This window comes from Periplaneta americana, chromosome 6 (assembly GCF_040183065.1).
Source record: "Periplaneta americana isolate PAMFEO1 chromosome 6, P.americana_PAMFEO1_priV1, whole genome shotgun sequence".
In the NCBI taxonomy this organism is placed as follows: domain Eukaryota; kingdom Metazoa; phylum Arthropoda; class Insecta; order Blattodea; family Blattidae; genus Periplaneta; species Periplaneta americana.
The window spans coordinates 97867410-97886720 of NC_091122.1; the positions used below are offsets into that span (position 1 = coordinate 97867410).

Consider the following 19311-nt stretch of genomic DNA (forward strand, 5'->3'; position numbering starts at 1 on the left):
ATATATATTATTTATTAAGGAATGTAGTTGAAAGAGCATGATATTGTAAACATGAGTTTCAGCAATAAAATAAAAGAGAGAGAACATGAAAAATTTAACACGTTTATGAGTTATGAGGGAAATGCTTCATCACTGCACAGTGAACTGCACATTTTGAATTTTGAAAAAAAAAAAAAAAAATATATATATATATAAATAATTTTTTTTTAATCGTAAAAAATACTTTTTTTCATATAGCAGAAGGACAGTGTTTTACATATACCAATTTTCATTATTATACAAGATATAATAATGGAAGAAAATAATGTTGAATATTTCCAAAAATTTTACTGCTGTAAGCTGTACCTAAGCCCTTAAATAGGTACAGTACTAAGCTAAGGAAATTTTATTACAATGTTTGGCAACCTTGTTTGTTACTGAAATTGGAATATTACTTGGACAAAAGAAATAAAAAAGTTTATGAACATGTTTAATAATCAGTCTTAGGTTAGACACATACATGCGATTCTTGCTATGACAACAGTTTAGTCATGTTGTGCACATTATACGATTTCACTACAACTATAGTTTTGTTGTGGAGGTGCACATACTCATAGAAATACAGGAGCAGTCGCACTTTGTCACACAATGTTCAACAAAAGGACTCTCACGTTTGTTTTGCTTTATGTTGAGGAAGAGAATATTGTGTTCATCTGTTATTCAGTTCTACACTAATGAGAGAGAAAATTTCACACGTTACACTCAGAGTTGCAACAATACCCAGAAATTTTGTTATGTAGGCTCTATTATCGAATGAGTACAAGGAGTTATGACGAGCTTGTGTCATTGATTGGTTCATCTTTACAATGTCAAGACACTAATTGGAGAAGCGATATTACCCTAGAAGAGAGATTGAGTGTTACATTAAGGTACCGGTAAGTAAAACACACAATATCATTTAGTCACTTTATTAAAAATGATTGTCATAGGACTGAAATACACTGTACAATATAAAGAAAACTTAATAATTATTTAGTAAAGTCTACCAAGTTTCTGTTTACCATATTAGTCAGTAGAAACATTTTAGAGTAATAATGGGCAAAACCAAAACTGACATTCAAATATCGAAAATTTCGCTGTTAGGGGAAGGATTAAAATTCGACGACAGGACTAAGCTGAATCATTTGAGTGACTATGGAGACCGAACAAATTAGGATTCTAAATTACATGTATCCCATGATGATGATCCTGAAGTAGCTCACAGGAGAAGTACTCTTGCAGTATTTGGAGTAGCATTCAGCACTGTGTTGGATGAATTGGTTGGATGAAGTGGCATACTTATTAATGAAATGTTTGGCATCCTCCTTGCTTTTATCTGCCGCAATATTTATAGGATTTCAATTTTTCCTCTGAACTACTGGTCTTCAGAGAATGATTTTAATGTAGGAACTAAAGAAAGTGCGAAATTCTTGCTATCATCTGGATCATCCTTAAGAATTTGGAGTAAATATTTTTGAAAAGTCCAGTGGGCTTTTCTTTGGTATGTTGCCATGGCACTCATGGTTGAGACTGTTCAAAACTTTCCAGATTTTCATTTTCAACTATAATATTGGAAGAACCCACACTATTATCAGTGGGCCATTGTTGCATTGAATACCGGTACTTGAGAAAAGCAGTTAGTGCTACAGTCTGTAGACTTCATTTTTATATTTTTTAAAACTACTTGAACAAAGTTAACTTTAAAATCTCTGTCTGATTTTGGTGTATATAGCCGTTTTTTGTTTAAAAATTATTTGTTGGGTCTATTATGACTTACGAGATTTTCACACTTTGTTCATGATGACATACAAGTTTGTCATTCTTATGTTTGTTTTGACTAGCATTCATTTATCTTGATATACAAGGTTTTCACATTAGTTTTAAGTGTAATACTCTTACTTTTGAGTATTTTAATGCAGATGAGCTGAAATAAATATCAGTTACAACCAAAACTTTTATACATCTTGATTACACAACTTTTAACACTTTATCACTTCGGAAAACGTATTATGTGTCTTTCACGTGTTAAATTTTATTACCTTGTTAACATGTTTCAGCCTGCTATTGGCCATCTTCAGATCTGGTTGTTGCTGTTCTTGGCGCCTTTTGTTTTGTTTCCTGTAGCAGGCCGAAACATGTTAACAAGGTAATAAAATGTAACACATGAAAGATACATAATACCTTTTCCAAAACTTTTACTACACTTTACTTGTACTTCAAAAGAGATATCAATGAAATGCATAGTTTTGCATTTTACATACTGTACTCTTAATCTATCGTTGTCATCATTTAGTTTCATGTGGTAAAAAATTAACTAGTACGACGAGATTAATCAGCTTATACCCTTCTTTGGCTTACATTCCTTCAACTAACAAGTTGCTGTATTAGTATCTCGCTTTCACCCCAATTAATTTTCCAAAAGCTAGCAAAATTGAAGGCAATATGTACAATGAAAGAAGAAAAGCTAGTAAATACATTTAATAGTCACTTAAATGCTTGTATGTACAATGAAAATCTCGTATGTTTGACTTACGAGGTTATTACCCAAAAACCAATACTGATATCTACATACAAGGATTTCATCTTATTATCTGATTTTTGTAAACGAATTATCCTGGCAAATTAAGCAAAAAACACAATTTTATTTCTCAAACTAGATTAATACTTACTTGAAGTTGTATCCACCTACAATATCTTCTTTGAACAGTAGAAAATGTTAGCAAAAACCCCTGTTGAAACAGCTCTCACGTACATTTTCACACTAAACATGGCAACACCACAACATAATGATGTTTGATATTTTGGCAGTAAAGTGCAGCACATTACAAAAACAGTTATTTCTCCACTTTTTACGGAGGAGTTACGAGGTTATCTTCCGATTAAGCCAAAAAAATTTTTTTGAAAAAAATTGAGATACAAAGTTTTCATTCTTAGTCAACGATACAATATATTTCCTACGTTTGGTAGCTGTTTGGCCAGAAGTTGTTTTTTGCGCATTCAATTCTCCTGTGAAACATGTTCTTAAATTTAAACATTTTTTCTTCACGTCTGCATCTGTAATGAAATAAATAAATTATTACCTTCTTTTTTATTTGAAATACCTGGCAACCAGCACAAATTTTTATGTCCTCTCCTTTGGATATCTGATAAGAGCAAGCACCATTGTGAGAACAATGCGCAATCAACTTTGGAATATATTGTAACCAATATAAATTGTGCCAGAGAAGATCAAAGAAGATTGGATACAAACTACTGACTAGTTTTATGAGTGGACAGATTTTCCAAATGTGATGGAGCTATTGACAGCAAGCACATTGGAATCGAACAACTGGAATACAGTGGCTTGACATTTTACAAGCACAAAAAGTATTTTCTTGTGTTTTGATGGCATGGCTTGATGCTGATTATAAATTTGTGTGTACAGATGTTGGAGCATATGAAGTGACTCAGATGTCTTACTAAAAAAAAAGGGGGAAAAAAATTATACAAAACAAGTTCAATGTACCTAGTGGAAGAAGGCTGCCTAATGATGACTTGGGGAAAATAATGCCCTTTCATACAGTGGCTGATTAAGCTTTTGGGCTTTCAGATTATATTTTATGTCCCTACGTGAAGAAACACTTATTTTACAGTGGACAAATCTTCAATTGCAGACACACAAGACACTGCTGAAAGGTACCAGTAGAGTGTACATTCAGAATTTTGGCCAACGAGTGGCACATATCCCATAAGTCTCTTGACGTTAATTTAAACTTTTGTGTATCTATCATAAAAGTCTGTTAAATTTGGAATAATTATGTACTCGTAATGGATTGGGTTATGTTTGCAGATACACTTTATGGAAGTTCAATCTAAAATTTTACAAATAATGAGGACCAAAGAGGAAAACATCTCACAGGTGGAGTAAATGTTCATCAATATTTGACATCTCATTTTGTTTCTCCACAAGATTCAGTGCCATGGCAATATGACAAAGTATGATGTATCACTACTCAACAAATTTGAACTTTTTTCCCATAACATTAATAAAATAGGCTGACTTTACTAATTTGCATGTGTTGAACACGAAAATGACATTGGGAAGTTCGTATCACGTCACGTTTTTGTGTTATAGATATTTACTTGATACACTGAAAAATCAGGATTTTTGACCTATTAAAAATTACTTTGTTCTCATTTTTTAATGAAAATTTCCAAGGGCAGCTCAGATAAGATAAAACTGAAACATTAATAACTGACCTGGTATTAAGACTTATAAAAACAACTCTTCGTGCAATAAGATAAAGATAAAAAAATGCCTTAATTTTTTCTTGTATGAGAACTGGAATCTTCCCTTTTTAAAAACCAGCAATAATCGCCCATCATCACTGTATCTCATCTTCTTTGATACTGTTACTCCACTGTAGCAATGTCTTGGTGAAATTGCTCTCCCTGCCCCCAAGTTCTCAGGAAAGAAGTCCAAATGTGAATGTAAGAAGTGGATCTTCAGTGACATATGGCGGCCATTTTTTTTTAACTCTTTGACGACAGAAGCTAAAGATTTCCATGTTGGTAATTCCTTAAGGTTAAGTATTTTATAAAAAAAAATGCTTTCCTTCAAAAGTTTTCTAATATATATCCGACAAATATGCCTTCTTTTAAATTAACATCACTGATTTTAGGTAATAGAGTCTTTAAGTACTGAAAGGCTTCTCCACTCTCATCTAGAGCTTTCACAAAATTTTTCATTAGTTCTAATTTTATGTGTAGTGGAGGAAGAAGTACTTTTTCACGTTGCACTAGCAGAGGATATTTAACATTATGCTCACCAGGAATATAACCTTCCCTGATAGGCCAGTTCTTCACCACACAATGTTGTGCTGTTGCTCGACTGTCCCATAAACATAAAAAAAAAAAAAAAAACATAACCCTCCTTGTTATCCAAGCAACAAAGCTATTACTTTCAAATCCCCACAAATTGCCCAGTGATGTTCATTATAATTTACTGCATATTAGTGACATGTTTTCATAAGTTTCTTTTGTAACGACTGAATAAGCCATTGGAATGAAAGCCATCTGGCTTCCTGGAGATGAGAATGTCTAAGAAGGGGAGACATCCGTCTTTTTCCACTTCTTTCGTGAACTGGATGTTCGGGTGGATATTGTTCAGGTATTCTTGGAATTTCTGAAGTTTTGCTTCTCCATGAGGCCAGATGACCAAAGTATCATCTACATAGCAGTAGAAGTGAGCTGATTTCAGGGGCGCGTTCTCCAGGGCTCTATGCTCGAAGTCTTCCATGTAAAAATTGGCTATGGCTGGACACCTGGTGTCTACAAAATACCTTGTGAGTGTGGGAAATGCTACATCGGGCAGACGGGATGCACCATTATGGAACGCTGCAAGGAACATCAACGCAGCATAAGACTATATTACCCCGATAAGTCTGCAGTAGCCCAACACAGCCTAGAAACTGGTCACAAGATAGATTTTGGCGCCACCACCATCTTGGACAAGACATCAGGTTACTGGGACTTGGTTATCAAAGAAGCCATCGAAATCGAGCTAGATGGCAATAATTTCAACAGAGAGTCTACAGCTGAGTACAGCATGGAAACTTGCCATCAATACGTTTAGATCACCAGCACACGGCAGACAGTCGGGACCAGCAACTAGCTCCTGATTGGCTACCGCTTCCACCAACCAGAATGCGCCTGGCGGTCAGGACTAGGAACTAGTTCCTGATTGGCCTGCAGCGGAAAGCCCTACTATTGCATATATACCGGTTAGACATGGTCCCACATCACTTCATTCCCTGAAGAAGATGGCAGAGTTAGCCGTCGAAAGCTTGGAAGCAAATCTCCAACTCACCTGGCTGAGAACCTGAGAAGAGTTATTCTACATAAAATGCCGGGAAAGCCTCAAGTCATACGAGAAAATTAAGCATTTCTGTTGAATATGATGGTTTTATTGTGTTAGTAAAATAAACGAAATAATAAAAAGGCATTCAGAAATTGTAGAACTTTTGGAAAGAATGTGTGAGCAAGAAAAAAACAGTCAAACAGAGAGCAATTAAAATTATTTGAAGTATGTTCAATATGTTCGCGAGGAAATTAAATGCAGAATAAATATGGGAAATGCGTGTTGGGAAGCTTTTGTCATCTAGTCTGCTGTCAAAAAATCTGAAAGTTAGAATTTATAAAACAGTTATATTATGGTACTGTTATTTTGTACGGTTGTGAAACTTGGATTCTCACTTTGAGAGAGGAACAGAGATTAAGGGTGTTTGAGAATAAGGTTCTTAGGAAAATATTTGGAGCTAAAAGGGATGAAGTTCCAGGAGAATGGAGAAAGTTACACAACACAGAACTGCACGCATTGTGTTCTTCACCTGACATAATTAGGAACATTAAATCCAGATGTTTGAGATGGGCAGGGAATGTAGCATGTATGGGCAAACCCAGAAATGCATATAGAGTGTTAGTTGAAAGACCAGAGGGAAAAAGGCCTTTGGGGAGACCGAGACGTAGATGGGAGGATGATATTAAAATGGATTTGAAGGAGGTGGGATATGATGATAGAGACTGGATTAATCTTGCACAGGATAGCGACCGAAGGCGGGCTTATGTGAGGACGGAATGAATCTGCGGGTTCCTTAAAAGCCATTAGTAAGTAAGTTGTAAGTATGTTCAATATATGTCTTTTTTAACCCTTAATTACTATAGACCATCTGCTAGATCACTTCTTGTTTTCCCCCTTCTCTATTTATCTTATCTTCAAAGCAATTCCTCCATGTTTTGTTTACCTTTCAGTTCGAAGGAGACCTGCATCACGAAAAGGTCATGCAGGTTATCTCAATTTTTTCTCAAGTGATATTCAGTTCAGTTTGTTTGTAGTGGTCTCACAGACTTACTATATTAGTTGCATGCGTGTATTTCACATACATGTTTTCATCATATTTTCTTTTAATTTTTCGGATTGTTTTGTGGTATCTTTACATGTAAACAAGGCAGAAAAAGCACGATCTTCTAGGCAGTGTGGTTTCCACATTTGAAGGGAAAAAACAAATAGCCTATCCATGCTCTCGATGTGGATTTCCTACTTGCTTAGAGTGCTCCAGGAAAATTTGTGTGAGATGTTTGCACGAAGATTGAGTGGTCCTATGAAGGAGTGCAATGTTATAAAAAGTATTGTGCTCTTTAATTAAAAAAAAAAACTGGAGAGTGAAAAGTATGTTTTTTACACAGTACACATTTTCTGTTCCAGAAAATTGAACAATAACTGAACGAAATATTTCACTGACATCTTTAAATGTAGTAAATATTAGCATTACATTCTGAATTCTTATTATTTTGGCAATATAAAAACATGATAATCCTTTAGTAAGTTTAAAATGAAAACAGGAAAAGCAGGAAGTCATTACTGCATTTTTTTTTGTTATTTCTATTGTCTGTAACTATTTAAACTATTTAAATTTTCCAAACAACTTAAGTTTACATTATAATATTCTGTAGTCAAGTATCAATAGTCAGTATCCTGCATAAATTGTACATAATAAATTATTATTTTATAAATATTTAAAATAAACAGAGTAGTAGTTACGTGACAATAACTGTCCATAGTACTTAAGGGTTAATAGCCTATGATGTGAAGACGTTGTTATAAATGCTAAACTAGGCTATCCAGGGACGCATGTAAATTGCTACTGGACTTACCTCTGTTACAAAAATAGTTTACAACTACACTAGTGATTGCAGAAATGAAGAAACCTTCAAAAGTACTTCTGAAGAAGCCACAAAGAAAAATCACAGGAAATGGTTCTTAATCTAATATAGCTATCAAAAAACACCGCGAAAAAAGATTTGCAGGTCTATCAGAAGAGTATATTCTGAATTCTACTTAAACTTACCGCAGACTGGAGTACTAGTCTGTTACTGACACCAATTATTAGTATGACTGATCAGAAAGAACTCGAAAAACTCAGGAGAAGTTGTTATTGAAATGACATTATTAGCCTAAAAATGTCCTCTTATAGAGGGGTGCTCTATTTGTCTCATATGGTGAGAAACTCTGCGTAAGAGATGTTTGCATGCTTGGCATTGTTCGTTTGATTCACATTCTGCACTGTTTTGATATTGTTCACTTAACTTGTTTCTATCAGACTGTTTTTATTCACTGTTCACTTGTCTTCTTAGGTTTTTCCAGTCTTTCCTATTTCTTGCTCTGCTTGACCAATGGCTTCCTACATGCTCACTGAAGATGTCGGCCCTTCTTCTTCTTGGTCTTCCGCGTGATCTCTTGTCAATGCAGAGGTTCCATAGTGTGACTTTCTAGGTTCATCTTCTGTTTCAAAGTCTTGCAACATGGCCTCCTCACTTCCATTTGGGTTGATGGCTTGCAGTGCTGGATCTTCAATTGCTGACATCTTTTGGAGCACTTCGTTTGGAACTCTGTCTCTCAGTGATAAACCTAGTATTCTTCTCAGCATTTTACTTTGGCATATTTGGAGGTTGTTACGAAGTTTGGCGTGAGAGACCATGTCTGACACCCATACAACAGTACAGGAGTTACGTAAGTATCCAATATTTCTATTCTGAGTTTTTTACTGAGTGTTTTCTCCAGTATGATGAACTTGAGAGTCCAGAATGCCTTCCACGCGAGAGAAATCCTTCGTTTTATTTCCTTCTCCGTCTTCTGGTGAAAGGAGACTAGTTATCCTAGGTATACGTATTCAGATACGTATTGTAGTTCTGCACCATCAATTGTTATGGGTGACTCCGGCCCGTTTGACATTACTTGTATCTTGGTCTTGTTCATCAGAAGGTCTGCTGCTCTGCTGGTGTTGCATAATTCTTGGAGCATTGACTGCAGTTCTCTGGGTGATTTCGCGAACAATACGACGTCATCAGCAAACCTTAGATTATTTAGTCTGCTGCCGTTGATGTTTATTCCACAATTCCTGTTCCAGTTCAGTTTGTGAAAAATGTTTTCCAATACACTGTGAATAATTTTGGGGGAATTGGGTCTCCTTATTACACTCCTCTTTTGAGCCTGAATGGTTGTACTTCGATCTCAGTTTTCACTTTGGCACAGCTTTGATTATACAGTTTGTTTAGTATCGTAATATATTTGTTGCCGACTCCCTATGTATGTAGTGCTTGCATTACACTTGGGTGTTCAACGAAGTCGAAGGCTTTGCTATAGTCTACAAAGGCCATGCCTACTGTTAAATGGAATTCTTCAGCCTTTTCCATGATCTCGCTCATGGTTTGAAGGTGGTCTGCCATGTTGTACTCTGAGCAGAACTGCTTGTTCAATAGGTTGATTTTCGTTAATCTTCTAGTAATTATTTTCGAAAACAGCTTGTATAAGTTAGACGTGAGACTTATTGGCCTATAGTTATTTAGGTCATCTTTTGTGCCTTTCTTGTGGAGGAGGATTATCGTTCTTGATTTCCACTGGTCCGGTATTTCTTCCGTGTCCAGAATTTTATTGTAGATAGTGTGATTGCCGGAAGTTGTTATTAGGAGATTACGCAATATCCTGAAATCGATCTGGAGGCTTTGAGTATGAAGATTAAAATGTTCAAATTGAAAAATTCAATCCTTCATGTAGGTCTACTAAATGATGCCTTCAGAGAAATGGTACCGGAAATCTAGTGCATGTGCTTAAATATTTCAGTAAATAATTGCTATTTTTTTACTGTCTTGGTGTTTTTCGATTCCTGTTTGGGTTAGTTTGCTACTTGAGAATTTTCCTCAGTCAATGTGAGTAATTTCTGATAACTTATTTATTCCTTAGATTCATTTTGCATATGAATCAATAAAACAAATCATCAAAAGAAAGATCAATCAAAGTTATCAATTCCAAATTAAAAACAATAATGAAAATGCTCAGTGGAATAAACTGATAATTGAATGTAAAATGGTTCCACGATTTCCTAGACAAATACCTGCATAAAATTAGAGAATTTACGTCGCCAAATTGCCTTTTGTGTTCAAAGGAAGAAGAAATGGATGAGAGACATTTATTAATATGTGATGCACTTTTAACATTTAAGGACCCCATCTCTAAATATTGGGAGGTGAGAAGAAGAATGACTATTGTCAAATTCAGAGCATCAGATACATACATACATACATACATACATACATACATACATACATACATACATACATACATACATACATACATATTTATGCATTAGATTCTAGGCAAATGTTCAAGGACGTAGAAGAGTGCTTAGGATCATCCTAATACTTCCAAGTTCCTCTTTCTAAGCAGAACAATATTTCAGTGCTCTTTGAAAGAAGTTAAAAATTTAAATGTAGAATAGCATGTAATAAAATAAAATAAAATATGTGGTAATCTATTACTCCACAAAAAAGCTTTAGAAAGTATGTAAGGTTCGTACATGCAATTATAAATGACAAATTTGTATCAAATGAAAACCGAAAGCATATTTTCTTATCCTAGTTGTGAAGACAGTCTGAGTTTTTGAATTCATAATTTTATTTTGAATAGAATGTTCCAATTTTTATTAAATCTGAGAAATATTCATGTCAACTTCATAAACTTGCAATTCCAACTATTTATGTGTCAGGCTACCCCAAAGTTGAAGGAAACATAAGCATAACTGGATGTAGAAAATTTCTGTATAAGTGAAGACAGAAACAATGTGGTAAATGTAGTAGTCTTGCTGATTGTTTAGTTCAGGTATGTAAAATCTTGAAAACTAAAAGAATACGAACAAAATTAATTTTTAGAAATATGTTCTGAAAGTGGGATTCTAATAAATTAGTCAAGAGAAGTTTCTGTGTAGACTGAAATATCTTATGATAATAAATACGACGTTTATGGAGGGAGGGAGCTCTTGTGGAGGGTGAAACAAAGTCGCGCACAATTATGCTACTCATATGGATATGGACCCATCTTGCTAACTCCAAAGTTATATTTTGATGTGGATGATGAATGGCCAGTGAATTCTGCCAATATTCCTCTCATTCAGGAGTACAGCCTTTTACATGCTGTGAATCTACGACGCAGGCCTCCCAGCTTAACTCTTCATCCAAAGGAAGCCATGCTAAATATTTTTATGACCCTTAAAAAAAAAATCCATCATCCTTAAACATATCTGAATTCACAAACCTTTAATGTAGTGGCAAGCAATGGATAAGACATAAATTGAACAGAGTAATATGGAGCTTAAAAAAGTGTCGCTATTATATTAGTCTCATTTTTTAAATAGATTAATAAAGTAACTGAAAACAACTGTTTTTTATAATTGCATAACTAACTGACTGTCAATACGAGTTTTCCTGTGAATATTCTTTTCAGAAATAATAATAATAATAAAGACGATTAAAGAGGTAATTGTAACAGCCAACTACACAGAAAAACTGGTACTGACACAATCAAACAGTTTATTCATTCACAAGCAATAAATTATGATGTGGATATATATTTCAGATATGTGAATAATATAATTTTAAAGCGAATGATTTAATTTTAAAGTACAGTTGAACTTTGTTGTAGTATCATCGAAGGGATTAAAGAAATGATGTTACAATACTGTTATAAGAAAATATAAATAAATACAGCAAGTAAAATAAAAAAGAAATACATTCAAAATATTACGTATTTTGTATATTATTACACCTTAATTTGTAATTTCATATAGGCCTACAATACTACACAATCTTGTTTTTTATTAATTTGAAAATTATAAATACTGTACTGCAATTTACATTAATGAAAATACATACACGACTCACATTAAGAATGTGGGTTGAAGAAATGTGTAATTTTTTTCTGCTTCCATTGCAAAATACTGCAAATGTAAATTATTCTGAATTCTTCCTTAACCAAACTAAATTCATGGCACACTTCAGCTTTCTTTTTACCACTCTCGATATGATTTATAACATAAACTTCATCTTCCACACTGAAAACATTTCTTTACTTTGTTACACCTTGCTCCACTGTACTGCATTTAAAACCTGTCTGCAAATTGAATGTCTGAAATTACAGTCCGAACTGAATGTCTGGATCATAGTATAATACACAACTTGGCCTGCTATTGTTTGTAAAAGGTTGTTGGCATAACAGAAAAAAGTGTTTTGCATGCCTCACACTCCACCCTTTTTCCTCAGTATTCCAGTTCTTAGCTCATAAAATGTTTTTGTCACAGTAAATAAAAATGGTATTGGTCACTAATGACATTACTTACTCTCAAGACAGTCTCTGTTTAATGTATGGAGAACACTAATTTTTAAATAATTTACACTGTTGCTAAATGTCGCTATAAATGAGTTATTTATTAAAAATTTGTTGTTATAAAAATAACATATCACATTTGTTTAATACATATAAAACCCATACTTCTTAATGACTGCTGCTGTAGCTGATGTGTCAAATTAAATGTGGTTGCTATAAGCAAGTTCAACTGTACATTACATTCATTTTTAAGAATCTTCCATGAGACAGTGTTCTGTACAAATTTTTAGATTGTTGGTTTGGTGATTTGGGTTCTGGAAAAAGAGGCCATATTCCTCGATGAATTTAAAATGTCAAAGAAAACAAGGATCTGGGGAAGAAAACCTTGTCTTGGGGGAAAAGAATGCATGAAACACATTTTGAAGTTGTATACAAATAATATATTTTGGTCTTTTTATGTGTGAAAGGGTGTTCTATATATACATTCATTTTATGGATAAAAATGAAATCATGCAGCAACTCTGCAATTTATGTTTTCTGCATTCCATGTAATATTTAATGGTTACAGCAGCTGTTAAGAATACAACTCTGTGGAAAAGAACAACAATTAAACCAACTTACCTGGGTTGTGAGAATTGCTGAAAATTTAATTTACCTTTATACACATGGACACATATTCAAATTTTATATGGTAAGGCATGCCAGCAAGTCAATACCGGTATATTCAAGTTACCACTCAGATAGCATCAGTCAGTTCACAATAGGAAAGCTATGTTTGAAGTAGGTCTGCTCGCCATGGCTCCGCAGATGGGAGTTGAGAAGTGTCCTGGATACGAACGTCTTGTTGCAGATGTGACACTCATATGGCTTCTGTCCAGTGTGCGATCTTTTGTGGACGACGAGAGTGGAGCGTTGTGTGAAAGCCTTACCACATTGATCACAAGTGTGGGGCTTCTCCCCTGTGTGTATAAGCTGGTGCACTTTGAGTGTGTACAGTGCACTAAATGCCTTGCCACATACATTGCACACATTGGGTTTTTCTCCTGTGTGATTTCTTCGATGAAGCTTCAATGTGTCCTTTGTCGAGAATGCCTTACCGCAGAAATCACAGAGGAATTTCTCCCCAGAGTGGGACTTTTCATGCACCAACAGAGACTTGCGGTATTTGAAAGCCTTTCCGCATGTCTTGCACCCATGAATCTTTTCAGTAGGCTTTGCATCTGGTTCATGCGTCTTCTTATGTGCCATAAGACTGTTCTTCGAGGTGTATGCCTTGCCACAGATGTCACACATATATGGTTTTTCACCTGTGTGAATGTTCTTATGCTCCCGGAATTCAAAGCTAGAGAAGAAACCTTTACCACATACGTCACACTTGAACATGTAATCTCCCATGTGTCGCTTTTGGTGTGTCTCTAAACATGCCTTGTGCATGGTTGCATACCCACATACGTCACACACGTGGTTCTTTTCACCCTGGTGAATCTTTTTGTGCTTAGTAACCTCATATGAACGCTTAAATTTTCTACTGCAGATATCACACTGGAAAGGACGATCCTCGCTGTGACTATCCATGTGACGCTTTAGTAACTTCTTTGAGAGGCATTCTTTTCCGCATGCCTCACATCGGAATTCCTTCTTACCATTGTGGCACTTCATGTGTATCCTCAGCCTTGTCTTCGTGTTGAATTGGAGGCCACACAGGATACACAGGTGAGGCTTGGTTCCTGTGTGGATGCTTCGATGCACCTCCATCTCATCAAGTGGAAAGAACTCACCACATACTTTGCACTTCTCAACTTCCTTGCGTTTGTTCTTTGAGTCTATCATGATATACCTACCAGCATGGGAATTTCCACTTTGCTTTACAATTCGTTCTGGTATCTCTGCATGTTGGAAGTACGCGTTTCCTGCTGACCTGAAAGAGAAAAGTTTTGTATGAGCATCACACCAAAACGTATTCTTACAGAAAACTAAACAAGGAAACTAAATTTTGAAAAGCATTGTTATGAGCTTCACTAACAATTGGCTAACTCTCATTAGACACACATATTCCTACTGGTAAATTCATTTCCATAAATTCAGGACTGCTTCCAGAATCAGTGAATGTCTCAAGAAAAACTTGTGTCACATTTTGGTTATTATACTCCAGATAATAGAAGGGGAGGCATATAGTTCTACATGCACAACAATGCTATCCATGTAAAAGTATTAAGAACTAAGTTTCAGTTCTTAATTCGTTCTTTAGAAGATGTGACAGCTTTCTGCTTTCATATTTTGTAAGAAAATAATTCTCTTGTTGAATAGCATTATATAATGGAGGTTTAACAAAAAGAAAACACTCAATACCAATGTAAGTACTGTATATAAGTCATGAGTAGTTTACCAACAGAGCTATAAATAGTGCCAACAACTACGTACTGTTATGTACAGTATGCATGTGTATGCATTTTCACAAATCATCCAATGAAGTACCGGTATCGCACAAAATACACAGTGTTCATTTCTCGCTGAAGTACCAATAACAGTAAGAATAACCTACATGTTCAAAATGAAATGGAAGTCAAATGGATGGCGTTATCCATCAACATGCTATGCAACATTCTGTTAGTTTCGAGAAAAAACACGTTAGAATATTTTGAAACATTTTAAATTCCAGCAACATATATTTAATTTTTGCGGACTTGATAACCACACATATAATAACGTTTCATGTACTGATTCATACCATATGCATAAGGCCTAAGTTATATGCATTATTATGGACAATATTTCACTATTACACTTACGAGGAGAGGACACGCTGTGTATATCACCGAATTAAATAAGACTGTGCGAGATGAAAGTACAAGATGTACCGTTGAAAGTCATACCTGGTATGGGTGGCCAATGACCCCTCGTTTTGAAAATATTGGCTATTGTTTGTGACATACTTCCGTTAGGTGCCTAACGGAGAAACATTAGACTGTGTAACGGCGTAGCTCATATGGTTCGATGTTGAGTTTTCATCCAGGCAACCCGAGTTCGAATCCTAATGTCTTTTCATTTTTTAAAGGTTGATATTATTATTATTATTATTATTATTATTATTATTATTATTATTATTATTAGAACCAAAAGGACAATTTGGCCCAAGAGTGCAACGTCAAGTAGATGAACTCACTTCTAAATTCGGAAATATATGTGTAACATGTTCTTCATCAGGAAAGCTGACATCTCAACTAAGTAATAAAGGCATATGTGAAAGAGCAGCCATTTCTTCTAATTCTGGACTCGTGGGGAGGGCAAGTAAATCCTTCTTTGTATGAAGAAATATTTACAAATGAAGTAACCTGCAGCCTTAAAGTGATTTCACCCAAAATGTGCTGGATTATGCCAGTCCTGTGATGTTTATCTTTTTAGATAGGTGAAGATTTTTTATCAAATATTTGCAAAATAGCTCTTTCCTTTTACAAACTGGACGACAAATTGCTTCAAGGGAGGATGCCCTCAAAATTCACTTCTTAATTCACTTTCAGTTGTCAGCTTCTATATTCAAAGCCATGTTGAAATATACTGGTATGCATCAAAATTAATAAATGAACGAGAAGTGTTTGTGAATATGAAAGATGTCTGTTTCGCAGCAGAAGTGCGGAAAAATGTGTGTGACTGTGGACAACCTTCCTTCATTTGCTGTGCATGGTGCAGGAAATATGTATGTTTGTGTGTTTTATGATATTTATCATAATGAATCATGCACAGAATGAAGTGGACTAGCTGCTACAGAAACAGAGCAGACACCAGTGACACATCTTGGCCTACGTGAGCAGTATTTCATTGTTTATCCTTTATAATACAATGTTAGTTAATTAGTAATTTGTTTAAAACATGATGAAGCGTTCAATACATTGAGAAATATGATAAATGTAAATAGATAACTGTGATCACAATATTAATCATTATTAAAAGAAAACAATATAGGATCAGTTAAGATTCGAGTGCAGGATGCGTGGATAACAACTCAGCATCCAACCATATGAGCTACGCTGTTACACAGTCTAATGCTTCCCTATTAGGCAGGTAATGGAAGTCTGTTACAAACAATAGCCAATATTTCCAAAACGAGGGGCCATTGGCCACCCATACCAAGTATGACTTTAAACAGTACGTCTTGTACTTTCATCAAACACAATCTTATTTAATTCGGTGATGTACAGAGCGTGTCTTCTCCTTGTTAGTCAAAATATAAATGATCCCATTATAGTTATGCATCAATCAGTTAAGTTCTGAGATAGGACACTTACATTGTTAATGCATATTCTGTAACACGTTTTAATACACATAAATTATTTAAGCACTGAGATAGGGTGTGTATATGGTTGAAGCATACATACATAAAATTAATTAATTCTCAAAAGCACTTTAACAGTGCAATAAATGCAATAAACATTGTACAAAGTAAATGCAACAATAATATAGAGAGGCCTATATTGTAAAGAATTTTATAGAAATAACCTTTTGCTGATAAATAAAATATTTTAAGAATTATTTTCCTCAACTTTCACATTAAATTATAACGAGTTGTATAGGCCTACCCTATTGTTTCATTTGCACTAAAAAAGCAATATAATCGTAATGAAAGGTATTGCTATCAGTTCTAAATAACAAAAATTCTACATCAATGACATTTTCAGTGAGGCACCCATTGAGATTTTATGCATGAGTAATCAATCCACTTTGTGCTAAAGATGACGTTGGTATGCCACATTCCTCGCAATCCTTTCTTTTTAATGGTAGACAAATAATTTCTTTCGTATTGCAACACAGCTTGTATCAGTATTGCAAATTAGTTCCTTGGCATGTCACATAATAGTCGGAACAATACAAAATTACAAAGAATATCTGAAAATAATTTTCAGCCTTTCAATACAAATGGGGTATTTTACGACTTTTCGTTAACTTTCAAACTAAATTCAAGATTATCATTAAGGGTCCCTTCAGATGAGGCCACTTTAGTGGTACTGTGAACGGGCATTAGTGATGCTTGGAATGCACGTCAGTGGCACTGCTTAATACACAACATTTTTGTAGAGAATTTTTCAGTCTTCCAGTGAACATGGACGTAGAAGGAGATATACTTTTGGCAACTTTGCTCATACAGAGAAAGAATAGAGTAAAAATAGAAGAACAGTCTGGGTTCATTCATTAGTTTTGGAAAGAATGAATCGAGGACTATCCCATACCTTGTTTGATGATTTACATCAGGACGATAAAACATATTAATTAAAAATTACGCAAATGAGGGACAATATGGCATAAAACATATTTTTGTTTAATATTTAGGAACTCAAAATTAAATATAATAGGCAGCAAACATGAAACCATTTATAGTACGTAATTCAACCAATAGGCTATACTACAATAGGTGTCTGTAGTGTAATGGTAAAGTCAAAGGCCGTGGTGTAATTGAATCCAAGTTCGAACTCGAGATCAACTAATTTTTTTATCTCTTTGTTAATTTATTTACATGATTTTAGACACGTTATTTTATTTTAACATGAAATAAAGGAGATTTTACTACATAAATAATATATCCATAATTCGCACTAGTCCAGCTATTTAGTTGTCTAGTCTATCGTTATATTATTATTTATTATTATTATTATTATTATTATTATTATTATTATTATTATTATTATTATTATCATCATTATCATTATTATTATTATTATTATTATTATTATTATCATCATTATCATTATTACTATTATTATTATTATTATTATTATTATTATTATTATTATTATTATCGACATTCTATATTATTCTGTTGTAACATACTCTGTATATTGTCGTGACGGTGTAGGTATAGGGAATTGGTTGCTGAACAGTCATCCGTTAGCAGCACCACAAATGCGCCACTAAAATAGTGGCCTGGCTGTGACTCCATTTGAAACATACCATTTAATTCTATGTATCGCGATGAGAAGCGCCACTTTTAGTGGCTGCCACCAGCGGCGAAGCCAACCACTCAGAGCATCTGCAGCATGACTATTCTGTGGTCTGAAGGCCTCCATTTAAATACAATATTCATAAGCGGCAGTGTTTCTAAAAGTGGCCTCGTCTGAAGGGACTCTAAATCATACAGAACTGGAGCTCCCATAATTCGTTAACACCATAATATTATGCGACAATATTGCTCATATCTCCTATAACAATGAAATTTATTCAATATTGCAATAAGATTCATGATCTTAAAAAAAATAAAAATAAAAATCATCAAGGCTGAATTCAGCACAATGCTTCCTGTGGAATTTTTAATATGCATAATTTTATAGAAGATTTATAGAGTTTAAATCTCTAAATGAACATAAAATTTGTAGCTTTTCGTTTTTAAAATTTCCATATATAGGCTAATTGGATCTGAACCAGTTTTTATTTCAGGAAAAATGTTTTGGGAGTATTATGGCGGATTAAGTATAAAATTCAAATACCAGTAAGTTACTACTGCTGAGAGGGTAATTTATATCCTTTGAGGGAATGTCCCCCCAACCTCGGACACACCACCGAAAATATACAATGACCTGACCAAACAAAATAAGCAAATAATATATATAAACTCTATAGGGTCTTCTCGTCCCATAAATAAATTTAAGCTTTTTAACTTAAAAATTAAATTCAACAAGGCTTGCAATTGTTCATGAGTGTAATACATCTGCTGCTGTTACGATAATTCGAATGAATTAACTAACAAACACGTAGTTTGTTATTTAAGTTTAAAACCTAATGGTCGACAAAATCTAATTCACTGATATACATAATAATTGCTCTGTTACATACTTGTAATAAGTTGGAAGTTTCCTCTTCCGTTTCATGACGATTCTTATTTTATCACGTCTTTTCTTACTCTGCTTGTCCTTATTAATTTAGAAATTTGTATTCGAGTGACTAACATTTCAATACTTATAAAATTAATAATGTGATGATCTTCTAGATGACCTCATTTAAGCAACAAACTGCACAATGCCGGATATTGAAAGTATTTTCCTATTTTTCAGAAAGTATCAATAATTTAAGTGCTTAGCTACTTGATTCAGAACTACATTTAGCATTTATAAAGA

The 19311-nt window shown here is 34.3% G+C and overlaps 1 protein-coding gene across 1 annotated transcript in view; it reads right to left on the reverse strand.

Annotated features, from left to right (window-relative positions):
• Positions 1–11669: 11669 nt before the first annotated feature.
• Positions 11670–19311, reverse strand: part of LOC138701530 (zinc finger protein ZFP2-like) — a 581888-nt gene continuing 574246 nt past the window's right edge. Inside the window, exon 4 of the mRNA XM_069828529.1 lies at positions 11670–14129. Within this exon, the coding sequence (XP_069684630.1) occupies positions 12962–14129 (1168 nt within the window). The 3' untranslated portion in view covers positions 11670–12961. The remainder of the gene's footprint in view (positions 14130–19311) is intronic.